Source organism: Hyaena hyaena, unplaced genomic scaffold, assembly GCF_003009895.1.
Source record: "Hyaena hyaena isolate Hyena2069 unplaced genomic scaffold, ASM300989v1 scaffold_844, whole genome shotgun sequence".
In the NCBI taxonomy this organism is placed as follows: domain Eukaryota; kingdom Metazoa; phylum Chordata; class Mammalia; order Carnivora; family Hyaenidae; genus Hyaena; species Hyaena hyaena.
Genome location: NW_024081476.1, coordinates 183,299 through 207,250, shown reverse-complemented (window position 1 = coordinate 207,250; position 23,952 = coordinate 183,299). Strand labels below are relative to the sequence as shown.

At 37.0% G+C, this 23,952-nt stretch overlaps 1 protein-coding gene across 5 annotated transcripts in view; it reads right to left on the bottom strand.

The window, feature by feature from the left end:
* The window catches only part of HDAC8 (histone deacetylase 8), a 242,167-nt gene that overhangs the window by 174,006 nt on the left and 44,209 nt on the right, over window positions 1-23,952 (bottom strand). For 4 of the 5 annotated variants that reach the window (XM_039219874.1, XM_039219873.1, XM_039219871.1 and 1 more), the window contains exon 5: window positions 14,625-14,732. The exons of the other annotated variant lie outside the window; for it this stretch is intronic. In XM_039219874.1, the coding sequence (XP_039075805.1) occupies window positions 14,625-14,732 (108 nt within the window). The remainder of the gene's footprint in view (window positions 1-14,624; window positions 14,733-23,952) is intronic. 5 annotated transcript variants of the gene reach the window in all.

The following is a 23,952-nucleotide window of genomic DNA, read 5'->3' as shown; positions in this document are numbered from 1 at the left end:
ATAATAATGATGATGACGATGCTGTCTGTAATTCAGAAAGGCCTTTGCATGTACTATTTTCCTAATATTTTCTTAAAGGAGCTCTATTCTCATTGGTTTATAGAAATAAGTGCTTAGATAAGTAGAATCTTGCTAAAATTTCCTGAAAACAAGGACATTAAACTTTCAAGACTTTTAATATGCTAAGAGTATTCCTAAAGAAACAAACTCAATTTGTTGAATTTAAGAATTCAAGTTGGCATAATTTAGGTACGTCTTTGGCAGATAAGACTAATTTAATAAATTTAGTTTACTAAAATCAGCTATGTCTTTTCTAACTTATCAGTGTTAAGTATAATATACATATAGATTTTTATTCTATTTAAGTATGTTCTTAAATTTATACCGGTTTACTAATTCATTGAGCTCACATTACCTCTACTAAATGTTTGAGACTATGACAAACATAAATTTGTTTAGCCTAATTGAGTCACTATTCTGACAAACTTTATTTTAACAGTAGTTATGTTTTGTAGTATGTCAGCTTGAAGATAATGTATAAGATCTTTAGGTAACTGAAAACTTTGGGCTGGTATTAAACTGAGTTAATTAATGGATATTCATTAGATACCTAGGCCATTTCTAACTAAGAGAATACATTCATTACTAGGCATAATTTTGGGTTTATATGCTTTTGCTTCTTATTTTTATATGCTACAGAGAAACTGCATGTATTTGGGTCTGTTAATGAACATATTCTTTTTGGCCACTTATAGAAGTTGTACTATAAAGGATGTATATGCATACAGAAAGTGGCAGAAGGTTCATAGAAAAGGAATTTTATTTGTTGAGATCAAAGTTGGCTAAGGTTTGATGGGCTTATTAGATTTCCAAAAAGAACTTCAGTATTAAATATATACTGATGCAAAACTAGAATTTGGTCTTCATTTTAACATGCTATTTTTTGATTATTGGTCTTCTCTCAAATAACAGGTTGTAAAGGTTTTGCTTCACTAAGTAATCTTCTTCAATAAAAAAAAAAGATTTTGTCTTACTAGAATAACCTCATATGGTTTATGTTGACTTTATGATGTCTTTGATTATTTAAGAAAGCAAAGCCTTCTTTCTGACAAAAAAAAAGGAGGTTCCTGATGGTCATGTTGCATCCTATGTTTATGTTAAAAATCTTTTATCATCATTGTGGTTACATAGGGAACCAAGTAGTATTTTTCAGTAATCCATCAACTTATCTTAATCAAATCTTGGAAGCCATGGAAAAATCACAAAAGATTTGTTCTTTCACCTTATAAAAAGAGATGTTCTAGAAATAATTATGTTTATTTGATACATTACTATTGATGAGATGCATGGGAAGAGTTGCCAAATCAGAAGAGATGTGCAGTCTTCCCTAGGTATACCAATTGTAATTGGTATAGGCAAAATGTTATTAATATAAGTATTTAAGAAATTGTATGTTGTATAGGAAGGTCCTAAAGATCCTTCAGTGTCATCACTGGCCATGATATGTTTCTATTTGTCCGAGTCTTTCTGATGCATTGCCAGATATTAGATGACTACAGTCTAGTGTTTTCAATAATAAGTTAAACAGTTTTTAAACATTAACTTGATCTCAACTTTGCTTCTTTATTTTGAGTCTAGCATCTGGTAGGCCATTAGTTTCAATTGAGGAATTTTCAGCACTATATAATTTTATCACTATATAGATGTTTAAGACATACTCCAGTTTACTGAAAATCTTTACTTGATATTCTTGATATGTTTTGGTTATATTCTAAATGTATGCTCAGTATATTCATGGTATATTACTATTTAAGAATATTTTGTCTCTATAAAGATTATGTTCATCTATTTTTTTAAATTAGATATAATACCCTGTCTTCTTTGAAAATAGGGTTAATCATTATGTTTATGAATATTTTATCTAAAAACTGTTTGGAATTGACTTTTATATTGTTTTGTATGCCACAGAAACAACTACATGCCCTTGTCAGTTGCATTATTATTCTTGTAATGAATTCACATCAGATCTTTCACTTTTAAAAATGATCAGTAGCAGGTTAACCAGAGATATTGTACGTCTTTCACCATTTACACATAGTTTTGTATATTTTAATCTGACATGTCCCTGAGAGCACTTGCAATCAGGTACAAGCCAGAGTGCTTCATCTTCAACAAAGAAAGATTATCTCAGAGCCCCATGGAAGAGGATTTTTGCCAAGTATTGTTGAGTACAGGCTTTTTATGGTATAGATTAAACAATCATACCAGTGAACTGAATCAGGATTTCAAGAACTCTACTTGAGAAGTAGATGGGTTAGTGAGGCTGTTAATGCAAGGTCAAGAGGAACAAGAACTAATTACATAGGCCTGAATGAGACTGATGAGGGATGATTGCGGATTTTGTTTAGAATATTGCTGATGTTTTAAGGCAGACAGATCCATGAATACGGAGAACAAACTGATGGCTGTTGGAGGGGAGAGGGTGGGTGGATGGGCAAAATGGGTGAAGAGAATTAGGAGGTACAGGTTTCCAGTTTTAGAATGAACAAGTCATGGAAATTAAAGGCACAGCATAGGGAATGCAGTCAATGATATTGTAACAGTGTTGCATGGTGACAATGGTAGCTACACTTGTGAACACAGCATAACCTATAGACTTGTGGAATCACTAAGTTGGACACTGGAAACTAATGTAACATTATATGTCAATTATGTTTCAATTTAAAAAAGAATACTGTTGATGTTTTAAGGTTCTATTTCCTTTTTAAAAAATGTTTTCATGTTTGTTTATTTATTTTTTAAAAATGTTTTATTTATTTCTGAGAGAGAGAGAGAGAGAGCGAGCGCGCACAAGCATGAGCAGGAGAGGGTCAGAGAGAGGAGATACAGAATCGGAAGCAGGCCTGGAGGCTCTGAGCTAGCCATCAGCACAGAGCCCAATGCGGGGCTTGAACCCACGAACTGTGAGATCATGACCTGAGCTGAAGTCAGACGCTTAACTGACTGAGCCACCCAGGCACCCCATAATGTTTATTTATTTTATTTTATTTTTTTAAATATTTTTTATTTATTTCTAGGAGAGAGAGAGAGACAGCGTGAGCAGGGGAGGGTCAGAGAGAGAGGGAGATACAGACTCTGAAATTGGCTCCAGGCTCTGAGCTGGCAGTCAGCACAGAGCCCGACGCGGGGCTCAAACCCACGAACCGCGAGATCATGACCCAAGTGAAAGTCGGACGCTTAACCGACTAAGCCACCCAGGCGCCCCAATGTTTATTTATTTTTGATAGAGAGACAGAGCACAAGCAGGGAAGGGGCAGAGAGAGGGAGACACAGAATCCAAAGCAAGCTCCAGGCTGAGCTGTCAGTATAGAGTCCCACGGGCTCGAACTCATGAACTGTGAGATCATGACCTAGAGTGGAAGTCAGACACTTAACTGACTGAGCTGCCCAGGCGCCCCTTAATGTTCTATTTTCTGGATGTATAAGGAACTCATTTCCCTTTTCTCTTATGCTATCTATAACTCATAATCATTTAGTAAGCCATGCTTTTGCAAACAGAAATGAAACATTTACAAAAGATATCTTATTCCCCCTGCCTGAGCCCTCCAGGATTCAGAAACTCTTATTGAGCACTCTTATTTCCATAGCAATGTAATCAGCTGCATAGGCTCAATAATAACTATCTGTCCCATCTGTTATCAGGACATGATTGGGAAACATTGGTTATATATCCAAGGCCCTGCCTGGAGTGTCATATTTGTGAATGATGCTCACTGAATCAGATATGATTGGACACTTTTAAAGAACTAAGGTTGACTTTATTGAGCAATGCATCAAAGCCCTCTTGGAAAAACTAGCCTGGTACCTGGTATTTGGCTTACAGAGTTCCCAGCCTTACAAGTGAATAAGGAAGGTTACTTCCTGGCAGGCTCTGGAATCTTAGGATATTCTGGGGACCCCAAGAAGAGAGAAATTGTCCCAAATTTATAATTACTGCAATTAAAATCTTCTTAGCTTGGCTTCCTAGCGTTAATAGGCTTTTAAAATTTCAAAGTAAGGTTTCTTTCTTCTTTTTTTTAAATGTTGATTCATTGTGAGAGTGTGTGTGTCTGTGTGTGGGGGGGTGAGGGGCAGAGAGAGAAGGAGACACAGAATCTGTAGCAGGCCCAGGCTTGATCTCACAGACTGCGAGATAATGACCTGAGCAGAAGTCTGACACTTAACCGAGCAACCCAGACCCCCTCAAAGTGAGATTTCTTATGAAAACTTCCAGCAAACAAGCTTAAGAAGGTCTATATGGTAAATTACCATTCTTGCTACACCTATGTAAATAATTAGGCTAAATCTAATGAGGCCAATTTTTATTTTTAAATATTTTTGGTTGAGAAAAAAATCTACATAATATTAAATAACCATTTATTATTTTTAAATTATTTATTTAACTAATCTCAAGTAATCTCAATGTGGGGCTTGAACTCATGACCTGAGATCAAGAGTCACATGCTCTCCAGACTGAGCCAGCCAGGCACTCCTAAAATAAGTGTTTTAAGTCATATAATTCAGTGGCATTTAGTACATTCATAATATTGTGCAACTTCCACCCCAATTTAGTTCCAAAAAAATTTTCACACCTCAAAAGAAAATCCTGCACTAATTAAGTAGTCATTCCCTATTCCTCCCACCCCCTAGATCCTGAAAACTACCAATCTACATTCTATCCCTACGGATTTACCTATTTTGGATACTTTATGTAAGTGACATCATACCATATGTGATTTTTTGTGTCTGTCTTATTTCTCTTAGCATAATGTTTTGGGGTTCCTCTATGTTGCAGCATGTATCAGTGTTTCATTCCTGTTTATGGCTGAGCAATATTTCATTGTATGTATACACCACATTTTGTTTATACTTTCATTCATTGATGGACATTTGGGTTTTCTATCTTTTGGCTATTGTAAATAGTGCTGCTATGAACACTTGTATACAAGTATTTGTTTTGAGTATCTGTTTTCTTTCTTTTTTTAAAAAAATATATACTTAGAAGTGAAATTGCTAGGACATATGGTAATTCTACATTTAACTTTTGAGGACAGTGAAGCCGTTTTCTACATTCCCACCAGCAATGTGCAAGGGTTCCAATTTCTCCACATCCTCATCAACACTTGTTTTTTTCTTTTGCTTTCTTTTTCCCCCCAATTCTAGCCCTCCTAATGGGTGTGAAGTTGTGTCTCATTGTGAATTTGATTTGCATTTCCTTAATGACTAATGATGTCAAACATAATTTTGTATGCTTATTAGCCATTTGTATATCCTTTTTGGAGAAATGTCTATTCAAGTCCTTTGCTCATTTAAAAATTTTTTTATGTTTTATTTATTTCTGAGAGAGACAGACAGCGTGAGCAGAGGAGGCTCAGAGAGAGAGTGAGATACAGAATCTGAAACAGGCTCCACGCTCTGAGCTAGCTGTCAGCACAGAGCCCGACGCGGGACTCGAACCCACGAACTGTGAGATCATGACCTGAGCCGAAGTCGGACGCTTAACCGACTGAGCCACCCAGGCGCCCCTGCTCATTTTTAAATTGAGGTGTCTTTTTGTTGTTGAGCTGTAGAGATCTTTATATATTCTGGGTACCAGACCCTTATCAGATATGTAATTTACAAATATTTTCTCCCATTCTGTAGGTTGTGTTTTCACTTTCTTTATAATCTTCTTTGATACACAAAAGTTTTAAATTTTGTTGAACTTCAATTTATCTATGTCTTCTTTTGCTGCCTGTGGGACCAGCCTTATCTTGAGTTCAAGAATAATCTTTCTTTGAGATTATCTTTGATTAAAAGGGAGGTGGCTGTTTAGAGAAACTTTGTGTTTCAAAGAAAACTCTGTGTCATCTGTAGCACAGGATTCGAGGTTATCAGAATCTAGTTATTGTTTCTACTAATAAGTATGCAAACTTTGTCTTCTGTGGTAGAGATGTAATTGACTTCCTTCCTCATGTGGAAGAACAAGTTTTGGTGTCTCTTTGCAAATTAGACTGCACCCTGTTATCGTGTCCAAATTGTTAATCCTTACTAAATTATCGATTCTTCCAGTTTTCTTCAATATCTGGCTACTATCCTCCAAACTAACTTTTCCAATTTTTCTTCCTCCCTCCTGACTTGGAGTCATCAAGAACTAAAGCTTGAATGCCCAAGTCCCTGTCAGGACCCTATGTTGCCTTACAGCTTGGTCTCTTCTCTGGGATCTGAAGCAGCCCTGTAAGCTAAAGCCCAATGACTTGATATAAATCTGAAAGAAATAGTCATGGGGCACCTGGTGGCTAAGTCAGTTTAATGCCTGACTCTTGATTTTGGCTCAAGTCATGATCCCAGGGTTGGACTGAGCCCCACTTCGGGTCCATGCTGATCATGGAACCTGCTTGGGATTCTCTCTCTCTGCCCCTCTCCCCCATTCAACATTTTCATACTCTCTAAAATAAAAAAATACAATAAAATAAAAAAAGAACTGGTTACCACAGCAGACCAGTATGACTGGAATTCTCCTTGAACAAGCTGCCACTTCCAATATGAAGGATGTCTGAGGAAATGCTAAGGTTGTGCATGTCCTTATATGAGAGGTAACCTCGACTATGAACAGTGTCACCAAGAGTGCTGACATCTTAGCTCTATGAGTGGTGCTGCAAAATGGAAAGATCTTCCTCCGTTAATGTCTTAGAATCCACTTGACTGGTTACCTTCAGGGTTTAGTTCTTGCCTGGCTCTTTACTATAATATAAACTTTTATGTTAATTTTTTTCCATTTTAGTCTTCACTCTTTTAAGATGTGAGCTCCAAACCCTAAAAACTGACTTTAGTCACTATCTGTCAACAGATGGTTCAACTGGTTTTAAAGCACCAGTTGCTCAAGACCCTGCTTCACCATATTCGGGAGGTTTATAATCGCCTCTGAGTTGCTTGGGGATAATATTTGTCTTGATCAAAAGGGGGAAATGACACTGTTGAAGTTTATCTGAGTGATGTGCTCCCCAGAAAGCAGTAATGTTTAAGAATTTTGCCCCCTTCTGTTTTCCAGGAAAAGGTAGATTTCAAGGTACCATCTTACCCTGGCATATTACTCTTAAGACCCATCTCCATCTTTCCTAATGACTCCCATAAGACTTGCAGATGACTCCCTTGTTTACCTGTCTCTGTAAAACTCCAGACTCCCTTATTTTTCTTTGAGATATTCCTCATTAATAAATGTACTCCCTATAACTGAATAAAATAATTTCCTCATTGTCTGGGACTTTTCTCTTTCACATCATCAACACAGATGTATTTAGAGGATAGACCAGGCTTAGCAAACAAACTTCTGAAACAACTCTGAGAAATGTGTCTGCAGCTTTGTGTTAGGCATTTTTTTTTTTTTTAAAGTAAGCTCTACACCCAACGTGGGGCTTGAACTGATGAGACCAAGAGTCTTATGCTCTAGTGACTTGAGCCAGCCAGGTGCCCCAAGCAATTTGTTTTCTTTACCAGAAATATCTAGCCTCTTAAATGCCCTGGTGAATTATAAACCACAAAGCCAACTTTTTAAGAAAAAGCACAGGGCTCAGTCAACTGCATTTGCTTATATGTATTTGCTGTTTCTATGTTCATTAGGCCAGAGATCAGGGATGCTTGGATCATGAATGGCATTAAGATTTAAAAAAAACATCAGTTGGTTATCTCACCTAGGCAGAGCTAGATACCTGCACTGTTCAACAGCTGAACTGCTACTGGCGAAGATTTTGCAACATTTTTTTTTCCAGAACTGGTATCAAAATGCAGAATCATAGATTTCCAGTGTTTCCTTATTTGGCCCTTCCTATTTTCTCTTTTAGTGTTAGCATAACTCTTACAATGCTTTTACTTTCATTATAGCTATTTTGGAACCAGCTGGTAGTATGGTTTGGCTTTTCTCTGTTGTTGGCATATAATGAAAACAATAGGCAACATTTATTGAGCAATTATCCTGGGCCAGGAACTGTACCAAGTGCTCTCAATATGTTAATCAATTTTCACAGGAGCCCTGTGAGGTAGATGCCATTACTCTTTCCATTTTACAAATGAGGAAACTAAAACAGGGAGATTAAGTAATTTGTCCACGGTCACACAGTTAGGAGTAACTGATTGTGAATTTGAATTTGGGCAGTCTGACTCTTCTGCACAGAAGCTTAATCACTTTGTTAGATAGTTTTTATATCATTCTATCAACATTTATTGCTTTTCTTCTTTCTCATATAATTTCCTCCACTTCTCCTTCATGCCTATTCTCCCTTTACCGTTTCATTTATAATATTGATGAAATTAGTTCATTGCCTATTATTAGGCAGTTTTCTCCTACCTCTTCACTTGTCTTTCATGTACTGCTTTACTACTTTTTCTGTTTCTCTCTATCCCCTTTTGCCATATTCTGATATGAATTTAAAGGCTCTTTGGCCAAAAAAAGGACTACCACAGATCCTTCTAGTAGAAATTTTTCTCTCCAGATTCCTCCTACAATAACCCACCAAACTTCAATCATTTCACTGTTCCGGTTATTTGGATTTGGAATAAATGAATTTTTAAAAATCCTCCCTGGGGCACCTGGGTGGCTCAGTCAGTTAAGTGTCCAACTTCACTTCAGGTCATGATCTCACAGTTCGTGAGTTCGAGCCCCCCCCCAACCGGCTCTGTGCTGACAGCTCAGAGTCTGGAGCCTGCTTCGGATTCTGTGTCTCCCTCTCTTTCTCTGCCCCTTTCCTGCTTGCTCTCTCTCTCTCTCTCTCGAAAGTAAATAAACATAAAATTACCCCCCCCAAAAAAAAGGCAAGTAATTGACCCAGGGCCAAATTTGCACAAATGGACTTTGTGGTGGTCCTTTCCTCTATAAACTGGATTCAGCTGTTGGTCTAGCATTTTTGGATTTAAAATTTATACAGAATATGTGTGAAAAAGGATTAGGTCGAGAAGACTCTACTTGTTAATAGAAACAAATCCATTAACTATGTGACAAAACTGAAAATGTTATCCAGAAAATAAAATAAATGTGACAGCAGCATAATTCTACACAGTTCTCACTCTTTCCACACCATTTGGCATGATAAACAGTCACTATTCAAGACAAATTAAGGTTTGGGAGAATAGATATAAGGTAATATTTGTCTAAAAGTGAATCAAGAAAAGTGACTTTGAATTCTGGGCATCTGGGTGGCTCAGTCAGTTAAGAACCTGATTCCTGATTTCAGCTCAGGTCATGACCTCACAGTTCGTGAGATCAAGTTCTTCATGGGGCTCTGCACTGACACCATGAAGCCTGCTTGGGATTCTCTCTCTCTCTCTCTCTCTCTCTCTCTCATCTGCGTGTTCTCTCTCTCTCAAAAAAATAAACATTAAAAAAGTTACTATGAATTCATTATGGTGAAAAGTGCTTAGAAGTCCACTTTTAGAATTAATGGACCATATTTCCCTTTGGATAATTAGTTAGTCTAAGGTAAATTAGTGGGAAAAGTGTAAAACAGTTCTATCTACCACCAAGAATCTTAATATAGCTTATAAATAAAACCTAACATTTGCACTACAGAAGAGTCAAAGTGGTGAGTAGGTCCCTGATAATAGCTGTAAGATTAATTCAGTAAGGGAATTAATTGAATAGACAGTTCCTGATGAACTAAATTCACTTGTTTCTTTTGGACATGGAAGGTATCATTTTTCTGTATCTAAGCTTTTTAGCACGGTTTTCTCTGATGACACAGGTAGAATTTTTCTGTCCTAAAATATGATTTTATTCAGTAAAGTATAGATTAGGAAATCAAAGTCTTCACTTGGCTAGTGAATTTTTCTTTTATATTACTCTGCTTTTATGGAAAGAAGTAAATAAGAAGAAACCAAGCAATTTCCAAAAGTAATCTCCCAGTGTATATCCCAGCTTCAGCCAAGATTTAGTCAATATCAACTACTTTGGAAGATCTTACCATTAGAATCAAGAGTGCAGAAATACTGTGTAATTCTAAATGATAGTAGCAAGATTCAATCAGGTCCTGTCTACTGTGCTTACTAAGGCAGAAATCTATGGACACACCTTTTAAAAAGGTTAAAGAATATGTATTAAACAAATAAAAATTCTGGTGTAACAGTTCCCTAAACCAGAAAATTCAATTAATCAGAATATTTCATTCCTGAGCAGTCTGGTTAATCAAAAATATTACTTTTTACTGTAAACTCTTGATTAATGAACTTAAAAATCTCAAAGGCTTAGACATCAATAGAGTTGAGGAATTAAATGTACTCCCTTCCTCTATAAGAAAAAATAACATTTTATGTATAATTGATGGAAATCATGCCTGCTCAACATTTCCAGTTAAATAGAAAAAACACAAAAGCACTGGCAAAGTATCTGCCTCAGGTTTAATATATATGTATTTGTATTTCTGCACCTGGTCTTGGCACACAAGATGACTGTCTCAGTAGCCAAAGACTTTATGTGTTTGCATCCCCAGCTACGTAATATACTCTATTAAATTGGCTGGAGTTTATATTAGGTGTGGATAGGAGGAAATGCCATTCTGCTCAGTGAACTGATCATAACCTCTGCTGTATTAGGAGAGAGAGAAGAGTGCTTGCTTTCAAAATGCAGGGAATACTTTCAGACTTTCTGGCTTCTGCTGATGCAGATCTTGGGTAATTTTTTGACATACAAGAAAAACATGTGGGAGCGCCTCACATGTCCTCTTGGCCATAGTATTAAGCCCCTTTACAAAGTTTTACCATGTATTTCTGAAATTGTTCAAACCTTGGATGAAAAACATCTAGGTTGTTGTCATGTTGTGTCTACATTAATTATAATACTCAAAAGATAAAACATAAAAACTTGAGCATTATTTTTACACCTTCTCTGCAAACAAAAAACTTGCTAAATTCTGAAATTTTATTCACAATTATAATGACATATATTCTACTCAACATTTTTCAGCTGTTGTTGAAGCAAACAAAATGATAATTATTTTTTTTCCTATTTATTTATTTATTTATTTATTTATTTATTTATTTATTTATTTTACAAATAGTTTATTGTCAAATTAGTTTCTACATAACACTCAGTGCTCATCCCCAAAGTGCCCTCCTTCATGCCCTTCCCCCCCTCCCCCCCACATCCATCAGTCCTCAGTTTTTGTCAGCATTCAAGAGTCTCTCATGGTTTGCCTCTCTCCCTTTCCCCCACCATTTCCGCCCTTCTTCTCCCCCTTGGTCCTCCGTCAAGTTCCTCCTAATCCTCCTATACGTGCAAACATATGGTATTTGTCCTTCTCTGCCTGACTTATTTCGCTCAGCATAACACCCTCAAGGTCCATCCATGTTGCTACACATGGCCAGATTTCATTGTTTCTCACGAGGGAATTTTTGTAATTTACCTCATAGTTATAAGGTGCCAAGCCCAAGGCAGGAAGTAAAGGGGCACTCATAGGTCTGGTTGAACAAGACTTGGAATCTTTTTGGCCACTCTTAGAAAATAAGCCCTGAAATAGAACAGTGCTACCAGTCCCCAGTAGAACTTTGGCCTTCTTCTGCTACCTTAGTCTCAGGCAGTCTGCCTAAGAGGGGACACTGTATGTAATCAGTCTGCAACAAAGTGCTGAGGACTCATTCTGTGCTCTGTCTCTATACTAGGGGTTGTGGACAATGCAAGGTGTCCTGGATCCTGCCCTTCAAAAGGTTATGACTGAGTTGAATCAAGCTGTAAGATAAGACAAATACACATTAAAAAACCTTAAGGTGTGTATGAAAAAGTGTTAAATTATACAGTATAGACTATACTTCTCTCAACTTCCAACTACCTAGCCCTAACCTGGAAGCTTTCTTCTAAGAGGCTCAGAGGACATATGATCTCATTTACTCTCATTGGCTCCATGTGAAATAAGGGAAGGAAGGGGTATTCCTCTTTTACAGTTTAAAAAAAAAATGATTTATATCCCAGGGATATAAATTGGGAATTGGCCACATAACTGTGGAGCTCCCAGCAGTCCTATGTTCCTCCCAAGGTTCCCTTCCTATCACACACTTTACACTGCTCATTGTAACTTTCTGAAGCACAATTCTGACAATGTTACTACTATGCTTAAAAACCTTCATAGTATTCCCTGAGTGAAATAAGTCAGGCAGAGAAGGACAAATATCATATGTTTGCACGTATAGGAGGATTAGGTGGAACTTGACGGAGGAACAAGGGGGAGAAGAAGGGCGGAAATGGTGGGGGAAAGGGAGAGAGGCAAACCATGAGAGACTCTTGAATGCTGACAAAAACTGAGGACTGATGGATGTGGGGGGTGGGGGGGGATGGGCATGGAGGAGGACACTTGTGGGGATGAGCACTGAGTGTTATGTGGAAACTAATTTGACAATAAACTATTTGTAAAAAAACAAAACAAAACAAAACAAAAAAAACCCTTCAATGAGTGCACCTGCCTATGAGAAAAAAGATCCTTTCTTAGAAGAGTATGCAAGGCCTTTCATAGTCTTGTCCCTGCCTACTTCTCACCATTCCCCTCAACAACTTAACCACATTAAACTTTTCCCTCTATCTCAAACATAATATATTTGTTAAGTCTCTGGGGCTTTGCACATATGTAGTCTTGGATGTTGAATGACTTCCATCCCCTCTGACAACCTCTTACCCATCCTTTAAGATCTGGCTGGGAAGACGGCCCTTGAAGTTCCACCTTCCTTTCCCAGGCAAAGAAAGTTGATTCCTTTTTTGTACTCTGGAAGTTTAGTCAAACCTCTACCATAGTACTTATCAAACTGTCTTGCAATGATTACTTCCTATACTTGTCTCCTCCACAAGACTATAAATGCTTTAAGAACAAGGACTGTATCTCTTATTCATCTTTATACTTTCAATAGCTAGCACAGTGCTTGGCACATGGTGAGTTCTGAAAAGGAACATTTTTTTTTTTGTTTTAGAGAATTTATGGAATGATACAATGCCTTAAGAATGGAGAAAAGTATTCATATTATTTACCTTGAATAAAAGAGAAAAATAATGTTCAGATTATACATACAAATTCAAATGTGATAAACTAGAAAAACATTGGACTAATAATCGGGCTGATCAGTACCCATATTAGGGTCCATGACTCATTGTTTCCCTCCCCCCACCCAAAACAAACAAACAAATAGAGAAACAAAGCATGGATTTAGGCAGAAGCTGGTCCTGGATCTAGAGACATGTCATTAGCTTTTTTTTTTTAATTTTAATATGTGATAAATCAGGGAGCTTTGCATTAAATATATCCAAAAAATAAAGTTAGATGTGGCAGTTTTGTTTGGTAGACACACGGAAAATTGAAATGACTTGAATCAATTGGCAAAGTGGGTGGATATCACTCTGGTGAAATTTAATATTGAAACCAAGAAGGTAATTCACTGATGTGAAACAAAGAAGGAGAGTGGAAGATATATGGTAAGGTCATATTTGAAGTGGTTCTGAGTACTGCAGCACAGGATTCAGTGGGACTGATAGGAGACTGCACAGATCATCTTGATGTGTAGCATCAAGATAAGTCTATGAAATAAACATCTTATTTAACTCATGGCAAGTGCCTCAAACCAATGGACAGGCTTTAAATGTAGAAAGAATCATTTGGTGGTACATTTGTCTTTGTAGTGACAAAACATATGCACAAGTGGTGATTGCTGTCAGTAGTGTCATCTTTAAATACTGAAGACAGAGATATAAAAACAGTGTGATGGAACATCAAGATATGCATGTTCAGGCATAGGTCTGATCTATAGCTCATTTTAAGTAAACTCTATGCCCAATTTGGGGTTTGAATTTACAACCCTGAGACCAAAGGTCACATGCTCTACTCACTGAACCAGCCAGGTGCCCTAGATCTTTAGTTTTCAAACTTCTTTGAAGCGGCAGACTGTTTGTTTTTTCAAGTGAAATTTTATGTGGAATCCCAATATAGAAAACAAACAAAATCAAGACTTCTCTGGCTAAAGCATGAGTAGGGGTGGACACTTGAGGGGTCCAGAACTCTGTATATTTAGCTACCCCTTTACTTCCTGTAGTTGCCACTGAGGCATTTTATGGAATCCTGGGATAGATACTGTGGAATGGTTTCTATATGGAGAGAGCAGTTAGATGACTTCTAGTTCTGACTCTCTAATATTCAAGATCAGTCAGGAAATCAGGATTTTATTACACTTATGGAAAAGTCCAGCAGAGGACAATACAAATAACTAAGGGTTTGAGAAATAATCCAAGTGAATACTCATTGGGTGTAGGTAACAAAAGAGGTTTTTTCCCTTCCTTCCCCCCTCAGCATATAAATTTGTATTCAGCACTCACTCTGTTCTATACTCTGGGAATAAAGAGGAACAGATAATAACCTATTCTCAAAGACTTCACAGTGCGTGTATGAGGATATGTGGAAGCAGATGAAAAATACAAAAACAAACAAGAAAACAGCATACTGTGACGAGCAACGTTACAAAAATAACACACAGTAATATGATGAAGAATAACAGTATGTGTGGAGGGCTACTTCAGATAGGTTGGTCAGGAAAGATTTTCTGAATAGGTGATATTTAGACAAAGACCTGAAAAGTGAAACAAAACTCACCCATACTGAGATGGAGAAGTCTTCCAGGCAGAGAGAGCAGCATTGCAAAAGCTCTGAGGCAGGAAAGAACTTCCTTGGCCTATTTGAGAAGCTGAAAGGCCAGTGTGGCTGGAACACAGTTAATGAAGGAGAGTGGTACAAGATGAGTTCTGATGGGACCAAATCACAGGGGCCATCACAAGGAGTTTGGACTTCATTCTTAGTGAGATAAGAAGCCTGTGGAGGGTTTTGAGCAAAGGAGGGGTAGGATCTTATTTAAACTATACTTTATTCTATGAAGGGATGTTGTATAGGTGAACACAAGGAAAATGGGCTAAACTGCATCAGGAAAAATTTGGTAACATGGAGGAAATTTGGTAAGAATTGTTGCCAAGAAAGGTTGAAGAGTTTTATTTAATGGTACAAAGCCAGTTTCTTGGCATGATTTAACAAGCAGCCAGAAAGATAATTTCTTTAGCCTTCTTACAGCTGTCGGCTTTGACAATTTACCCTTAGTGTCACAGTCACTGGGAGAGCTGAGGCTTGTATTTAAGTGTCCTCTCAATGCTCCTTTCACTAAATTAATTGCTTCTAAATTGCTTACAGCAAAGCAGTGAAAGATGGCAATAGGCAGAAATACAGTACTTCCTTTTTAAAAGACTCCCGAAAATGTGATTTTTCTCTGTAAAAACCTACCTTAGTACTTACTTATGAGTTAGTTTACCATGGTAAGCTAACTTAGCCGGTTTCCTCCTAACATCTGAACCTCAGATCCCAACCTTAAACCAGTCTGACCACCTGTTTTTTCTGTTTCCCAAAGCTAGGATGGCCGAGTACTACTGGAACAAACCATGTAACTGCAGATGTACACCATTACACATTTATGGTTCCCAACCACAGCTGGGCATTTAACGCTGGTCAGTAGTCATTTACTTCTCTCTAGTTGTCTCTTTCTTAGGCCTTACAATGGATACTACAAACTCACTAAGACCCAAGACCTCCTGATCAAAATTCCATCACATTCAAAATAAAACCCAACATCCTACCATGGTCCACAAGGCCTTGCATGATGTGGCCTTTACCGATTTCTCTGTCCCTATTACTGACTTTACTCCAGTGGCATTGGCCTTCTTGCTGTTCCTAAGAATATCAAATGGATAATGGGTGTGCATCTGCAGTTACATGATTTGCTTTTGAGAAACTGCCAAATTGTTTTCCAAAGTGGCTCTATCATGTTACATTCCCACCAGCAATGTATGAAGGTTCTCATTTCGCCTGTCCTCATGTGCATTTGTCATTATCTGTTTGATTGTAGACATCCTAGTGGGTGTGAAATGGTATCTTATTGTAGTTTTGGTTTGTACTTTCTTAATGACCAATGATGTTGAACATCTTTCCATGTGCTCATTGGCCATTTGTACATCTTCTTTGGATAAACATCCATTCAAATCCTTTGCCCGTATTTTAACTGGGCTATTTGTCTCTATTGCTGAGTTGGAATGGTTCTTTATGTATTCTGGATACAAGCCTTTGATCAGATACAGGCATACTTGTTTTATTGTGCTTTACTTTATTGTGCTCCACAGATAATGCATTTTTTATAAATAGAAGGCTTGTGGAAATAGCAAGAGAACTAGAATTAGAAGTGGATCCTGAAGATGTGACTGAATGGCTGTGATCTCATGATAAAACTTTAATGGATGAGCAAAGAGAGTGGTTTCTTGAGAGAATCTACTGGTGAAGATGCTGTGAAGATTGTTGAAATGACAACAAAGGATTTAGAATATTACAGAAACTTAGTTGATAAAGCAGTGGCAGGTTTTGAGAGGATTGACTCTAATTTTGAAACAAGTTCCACTGTGGTTAAAATGCTATCAAACAGCCTCAAATGCTAGAGAAATCATTGAAAGGAAGAGTCCATAGATGTGGCAAACTTCATCATTGTCTTACTTTGAGAAATTGCCATAGCCACCCGAACCTACAGCAATGACCACCCTGATCAGCCAGTGGCCAACAACATTGAGGCAAAACCCTTCACCAGCAAAAAAGATTATGACTCACTGAAAACTAAGATGATGGTTAGAATTTTTTAGCAATAATGTATTTTAAAATTAAATATATACATGTTTTCAGACATAATGTTATTGCAAACTTGGTAGACTACAGTATAAACATACATTTTATATGCACTGGGGCACCAAAAAATTCATTTGACTCACTTTATTGTGATATTTGCATTGTTGCAGTGGTCTGGAACTGAAGCTGCAATACCTCTAAGATATGCCTGTACATGATTTGCAAATGTTTTCTCTCATTCTATTGCTTGTCATTTCACTTTCTTGATGGCGTTCTTTGAATCCCTGAAGAATTTAACTCTGGGGAAGTCCAATTTATTTATTTTTTTCTTTTGTTGCTTGTGCTTTTGGTAATATATCTAAAAGGCTTTGTCTAAGCCAAGGTTATGATGATTTACTTCTATGCTTTCTTGTAAGAGTTGTATAGTTTCAGCTCTTACATTTAGATCTGTGGTCTATTTTAAACGAAGTGTTATGTATGGTACAAAGTAGAGGTCCAAATTCATTCTTTTGCATGTGGATCCAGCTGTCCCAGCACCATTTGTTGAAAAGACTATTCTTTCCCTATTGAATGGTATTAGTACCTTCATCAAAAATGAATTGACCATAAATGTGAGGATTTATTTCTGGACTCTCCAATTCCATTAATCTATATGTCTATCCTTATGCCAGCACCACACTGTTCTGATTATAGTATGAATCCTCCAACTTTGTTCTTTCTTAAGATTGTTTTGGCTTTCTGTAGGTCTCCTGCAATTCTATATGAATTTTAGGATCAGCTGGTCAATTTCTACAAAAAGCTACCTTGGATTTTGGTAGGAATGATGTTGAATCTGTAGATCAACTTTGGAGTATTGTCATCTTAACAATATTAAGTTTTCTGATCAATGAACATGGGTTCCCACAGTTATAAGGAACTAATACATAACAGACAATTTTAAATGTGAGATCAAATAAAATTTTTCAGCTCTATTAAAGTAAAATTTAGATACCATAAACTTTACCCATATTCAGTATACAATTCAATGATTTTTAATAAATTTAGTAAGTTAGGCAGCCACCACCATAATCTAGTTTTAGAACATTTTTATCCCTCCAATAAGATTCCTCATACGTGTTATAGTTAATCCCTGTTCTTACCCCCAGATCCAGGCAACTACTAATCTACTCTCTGTATAGATTTGTCTTTCTGAACATTTCATATAAATGGAATTATACAATATGTGGTCTTTTCTATATGGCTTCTTTTACTTAGCACAGTTTCTTAATAGAGTTTTTAAAGGACAGTTTTAGATTTATAGAAACATTGAACAGATAGAGAGTTCCCAGATACTCTCTCCCCAACATACTGCTTTCCCTATTAACACCTTGCATTAGCATTACACTTGTACAACGCTGACATATTATTATCAAAATCCATAGCTTACACTAGGGTTCACTCTTAGTGTTGTACAATTACATGAATTTTGACAAATGTATAGTGTCATGTATTCACTTACAGAATCATACAGAATAGTTTCACCACCCTAAAAATTCCCCGTGTTCTGCCTATTTATTCCTCTCCTCCTCTCTAAGTCCCTGGCAATTACTAATCTTTTTAACTGTCTCCATAGTTTTGCCTTTGCCAGGATGTCATATAGTTGAAATCATAGAGTATGTAGTCTTTTCAGGTTGGCTTCCTTTACTTAGCAATATGCATTTAAAATTTCTCCATTTCTTTTCATGGCCTGATAGCTCAGTTTAAAAAATTTCAGCTTTATTGAGGTATAACTGACATAAAATTGTAAGATTTAAAGTGTATGTTGTGGCAATTTGATACACATATACATTGTGAAAGGAGTGCCCCCATCTAATTAATTAACACACCTATCACCTCACATATTTATCTTTTTTGGTGAGAATATTTAAGTTCTATCCTCTTAGCTTATTTCAATTATACAGTACAGGATAGCTCATCTGCTTATTGCTGAATAACATTCCATTGTATAGATATAACACAGTTTCCTTATCCATTTACCATTGATAGATATCTTGGCCGCTTCTAAATTTTGGCAGTTATGAAAAAAGTTTTCTATAAACATTTGTGTACAGGTTTTGTATGGACATACGTTTTCAACACAATTGGGTAAATACCCATGAGCATGATTGCTGAGCATAATACTTTTGAGGCTCAATCATTTTGCTGTATGTATCAGTATTTCATTCCTTTTTAAATCCTTGAATAGTATTCCAGTATTTGAGTATACAATATTTTGTTTATTCATGCATTCGTTGATGGAAATTTGGGTTGTTCTTACTTTCTGGTTATTATGAACAACCAAATAGAATAAAACAAAATAGATGTGCTGTGAACATTTAGATTGTAAGTCTTTGTGTAGACATATGTTTTTATTTCTATAGGAGTGGAATTGGTGGGATGTATGAAAAGTTTAACATCTCAAGAAACTGTTAAACTGTTCTCCAAAGTGTCTCTACCAGTCTACATTCCTACCAGAAATGTATTAGGGTTTCTGTTCCTCAACATCCTTGCCCACATTTACCATCTATCTTTTATTACAGCCATTCTAGTGGGTGTGTAGTTGTATCTCACTGTAGTTTGCATTTCTGTATGATTAACGATATTGAGCATCTTCTTGTGTGCTTTTTATTTTTATTTTTATTTTTTTTTATTATTTCTAGGAGAGGGAGAGAGACAGCGTGAGTAGGGGAGGGTCAGAGAGAGGGAGTCACAGACTGAAACAGGCTCCAGGCTCTGGGCTGGCAGTCAGCACAGAGCCCGACGCGGGGCTCAAACCCATGAACGTGAGATCATGACCTAAGCGAAAGTCGGACGCTTAACCGACTAAGCCACCCAGGCACCCCACTTCTTGTGTGCTTTTTAATGATTCATATATTGTCTTTGGTGAATTGTAAGACTTGTATATTCTGGATACAAGTTCTTTATCAGATATGTACTTTGCAAATATTTTCTCCCAGCTTATGAGTTGTCTTTTTATTTTCATAATGATGTCTCTTGAAGTACAAAAGTTTTTAATTTTGATAAAATTTTGTTGAAATTTGTTTTGTTTTGTTTTATGGATCATGTTTTTGTTGTTGTACCCAAGAAATAGTTGCTTTACCAAGGTCTTATAGGTTTTCTCCTACATTTTCTTTTATAAGTTTTATAGCTTTAGCTCTTACATTTAGGTCGCTTTTCCGTTTTTAGATAATTTTTGTGTATGGTATGAGGTAAGGGTCTAATTTTATCCTTCTGCATGTGCATATTCAATTGTCCCAGCACTGCTTGTTGAACCTCACCATGTATTTCCAAGGCTTTAAAAAGAAGTGTTTTTCTAACTCTGACTTTGAAAACTTTCAACCCCAGAGAAGAGTTAGAAGAATAGTACAATAAGTAGTCACACATCTTGTACTTAGATTCACCAACTGTTACTAATTTATCATATTTGCTCTCTTCAGACACACACACACACACACACACACACACACATTTTCTTGAGCCATTTGAAAGTAAGCTACAAATATGAGGACACTTCACTCCTAAATACTTCAGCATGCATCTCCTAAGAAAAAGAAGTCTTCCACATTATCACACCTGAGAAATCAATATTAATTTAATAATATCATAGTCTAAATTCAAATTTACCAAGTTATTCCAAAAATGTCTTTCATAGCTGTTTATGATTTCCCTCCCCAATTCAGAATCCACTCAAGATTGGCACATTGCATTTGACTGTTAAGAGTTCATGCTACTTCTTCAATCTAGAACAATTCCTCTACCTTGTTTTGTTTTTCATGAAAATGGCTTTTTGAACAATCCAGGCCAGTTGACTTGTTGGAAGTCTCACATTCTAGGTCTGTCTAATTGTTACTTTCATATTTAGATTCAGGTCAAATATCTTTGGCAAGAATATTTCATAAATGATGCTCTGTACTTCTTATTACATCACATCAAGAGGTACAATGTCAGGTTGTCATGGTATTGACAATGCTGGCTTTAATCACTTGTTTAACTTAGTGGCTGCCAGATATTCCCATTGTAAATGGACATTTCCTCATTAGTAATTAGCAAGGAACCTGTGGGATAATAATTTGAGACTGTGAATATCCTGATCCCCAAGAACTTTTTACTTAATGATTTTAGCATCCATTTGATAATCTTTGACAAAATCAATTATTATACTGGGAGCTGCATAGAGTGATTCTCTATTCTATCTTCCTCCCATATTTATTAACTAGTATTTTGCTAGAAAAAAGATCTTTCTCCCATTATTCCTTTCATTCTTTACTGAATATAACTATGGACCAATGGATTATTATTATTGTTATTATTTTACTCCTATAATCCATTTCCATTAATATTTTCACAATTTCTTAAAAAAATACATATTTCCTAGCTCAGTCTATAGAAAAATCCTAAAAGCAATGGGTATCAGTCGCAATGAGCACACCTAGTGCCTAGACTGTGGTAATGACATACTGTTTCCTACTAATGGGAACCAGGCTTTTGAGAGAAATGGCTGATTCCAGGTCTGGCGTGGGGAAAGTAAAATGTGAACTGGGGAAATTTTGTTCACCAAGAACAAAGATGCACTAAAGAACTGATGGGGTCATGTAAAAAAATGCAAAGGTTCTGGACTGACGATCTCACTGGCCAAATTTGGGATAATTTGAGCATTAAAAAGAAGTGCTTTTAATATTATCCATATTTTACTAGGCTTCATCTATTATTCCCCTTCTCTCTCCCCCGCCTCCTGCTTTTATTTTATCATCATTCATTTGCTTCTCAGTTTGTTGTTCTTGCACCACTGAAAATATACCAGAAATCATTTGATTGCCAAATGAAACAGACCCTTCTCAGTCCTCAATGTACTTCATTGTTACTAACAACAACTTACCCTCTCATGCTAAGCTCCCTTCTCTTATCTCAAGTAAGGACAAACAAGGTCCATGGCTTACCATGGCCAGCCTAGGACAAGATGAAAAAGAACCTAAACCATAGGAGAGGAAGAGCTAGGTTGGAGAAGGGGCTGGATTTATGGGTTAGAGGCCACATTTTATCTATCTTGGTATTTTCAGGGTTTAACCAGTAGGTGAAACCCAGCTGGTACACACACATGTGGTTCATTCTCTGTGACATCTGGGGCAAACCACTTCATCTTTCTGAGCCTCAGGTTCCCCATATATACAATGAGAATGAGAATGATACCAACCCTAAGGGTTGTTTCAAGGACATCCATGTGCCAGCAGACTATGAACTTTAGAGATTATTCATAAGAAACAAACATAATAAAATAAATCAACAAAAATATCTTAAATTAGGCTCCCTCTTTCGGGTTCTTCTTCCCACCCTGCTTGTCGCATGCATTAATGAGGAATGTGGAAGTAACGGCTATAAATTATTCCCTCTGCTGATATTCAGTGCTCAGACATCTAGAGAATAATCTCTCAGCCCACTGGTGTAAAATAAACCTCCTCCCTTCCAAAATCTCCAAGTGCCGCTTGGTTTTTACTCCAGTGATCCAGACCAAATCCGCAACATTTGGTTTCCTGACCAGAAAACCAAACGGCGCTGGTCCCTTATGGTCACAGGTTTGAGAAAACAGGGAGGTGGTGACAGAACTAGGAATCCAGAAGGAGAAGGCGCGCCCTGCCTGATTTTCTGCAGTCTCCGGTTTGTCGCCTGAGGCCACCCACTCCACTGTTCCAGCCCTGACTAGAGGAGACTTGGCAAATGAGGACCTGGAACTCATGTTGAAAACCGGACTACCTCAAGAAACAAGCCAAAGTACACATGATGGAGAGACTCAAATACCACTACGAGTAGGGAAATAAAATAATCAAAGTCTCAACAAGAGAGACCAAGGGACACCATTAAGAGCACATCCTCAAAGGACAGGTCATGGACAGTCTATGAGCCTCGTTTAATATAGCAGTACTCACAGGTGCAGAGTGCATAACAGGCTTTAAAAACTAACAAGACACAGAAAGCTAGCCAAAATGACGAAACAGAACTCTCCTCTAAAGAAATTCCAGGAAGAAATAACAGCTAAAGAATTGCTCAAAACAGATATAAGCAACATAACTGAACAAGAATTTTGAACAATAGTTATAAAATAAATCACTGGGCTTGAAAAAGGCATGGAAGACATCAGAGAAACTATTGCTACAAAGACTATGGAGCTTAAAAATAGGTGAGATAAATTAAAAAATGCTATAAATGAGATGCATAATAAAATGGAAGCGTCCAATGCACGGATTTAAGAGGTAGAATGGAGAATAGGGGACATAGAAAACACAATTATAATGAGAGAGGAAGCCAAGAAAAAGAGAGAGAAACTGACCCAGGAACACGAAAGGAGAGTTCAAGAGCTGAGTGATACAATCAAACGGAACAATATCTGTATCAGAGGAATCCTAGAAGAGGAAGAAACAGGTAAAGGCGCTGAAACAGTACTTGAACAAATTATAGCTGAGAACTTCCCCAATCTGGGGAAGGAAACAAACATTGAAATCCAAGAGGCAAAGAGAACTCCCCTCAGACATAATTTGAATCGATCTTCTGCACGACATATCATAGTGAAGCTGGCAAAATATAAGAACAAAGAGAGAATTCTGAAAGCAGCTAGGGAGAAAAGGGCCCTAACATACAAAGGGAAACCTATCAGAGTGGTGAGAGACCTATCTGCTGAAGCTTTGCAGGCCAGAAAAGAATGGCAGGAAATCTTCAATGTGATGAACAGAAAAAATACGCAGTCAAGAATCCTCTATCCAGTAAGCCTATCATTCAGAAAAGAAGAAGAGATAAAAGTCTTCCCACATAAACAAAAATTGAAAGAATTCCTCACCACTAAACCAGCCCTACAAGAAACCCTAAGGGGGACTCTATGAAGGAAATGTTTCAAGGAACACAAGGTACCAGAGACACCATTATAAGCATGAATTCTAGGAAGAAAACAATTACTCTAAACCCATATTTTTCAATAATAACCCTGAATGTAAATGGACTAAATGCAACAATCAAAAGACATAGGGTAGCAGAATGGATTAAAAACAAAAACCAAAACCATCCATTTGCTGTCTACAAAGGACTCATTTTAGACTGGAGAACACCTTCAGATTGAAATTAAGGGGATGGAGAAATATCTATCATGCTACTGGAAGACAAAAGAAAGCTGGAGTAGCTATACTTATATCAGAAAAACTGGACTTTAAAGTAAAAGCAGCAACAAGGGATGAAGAAGGGCATTATATAATAATTACAGGGTCTATCCATC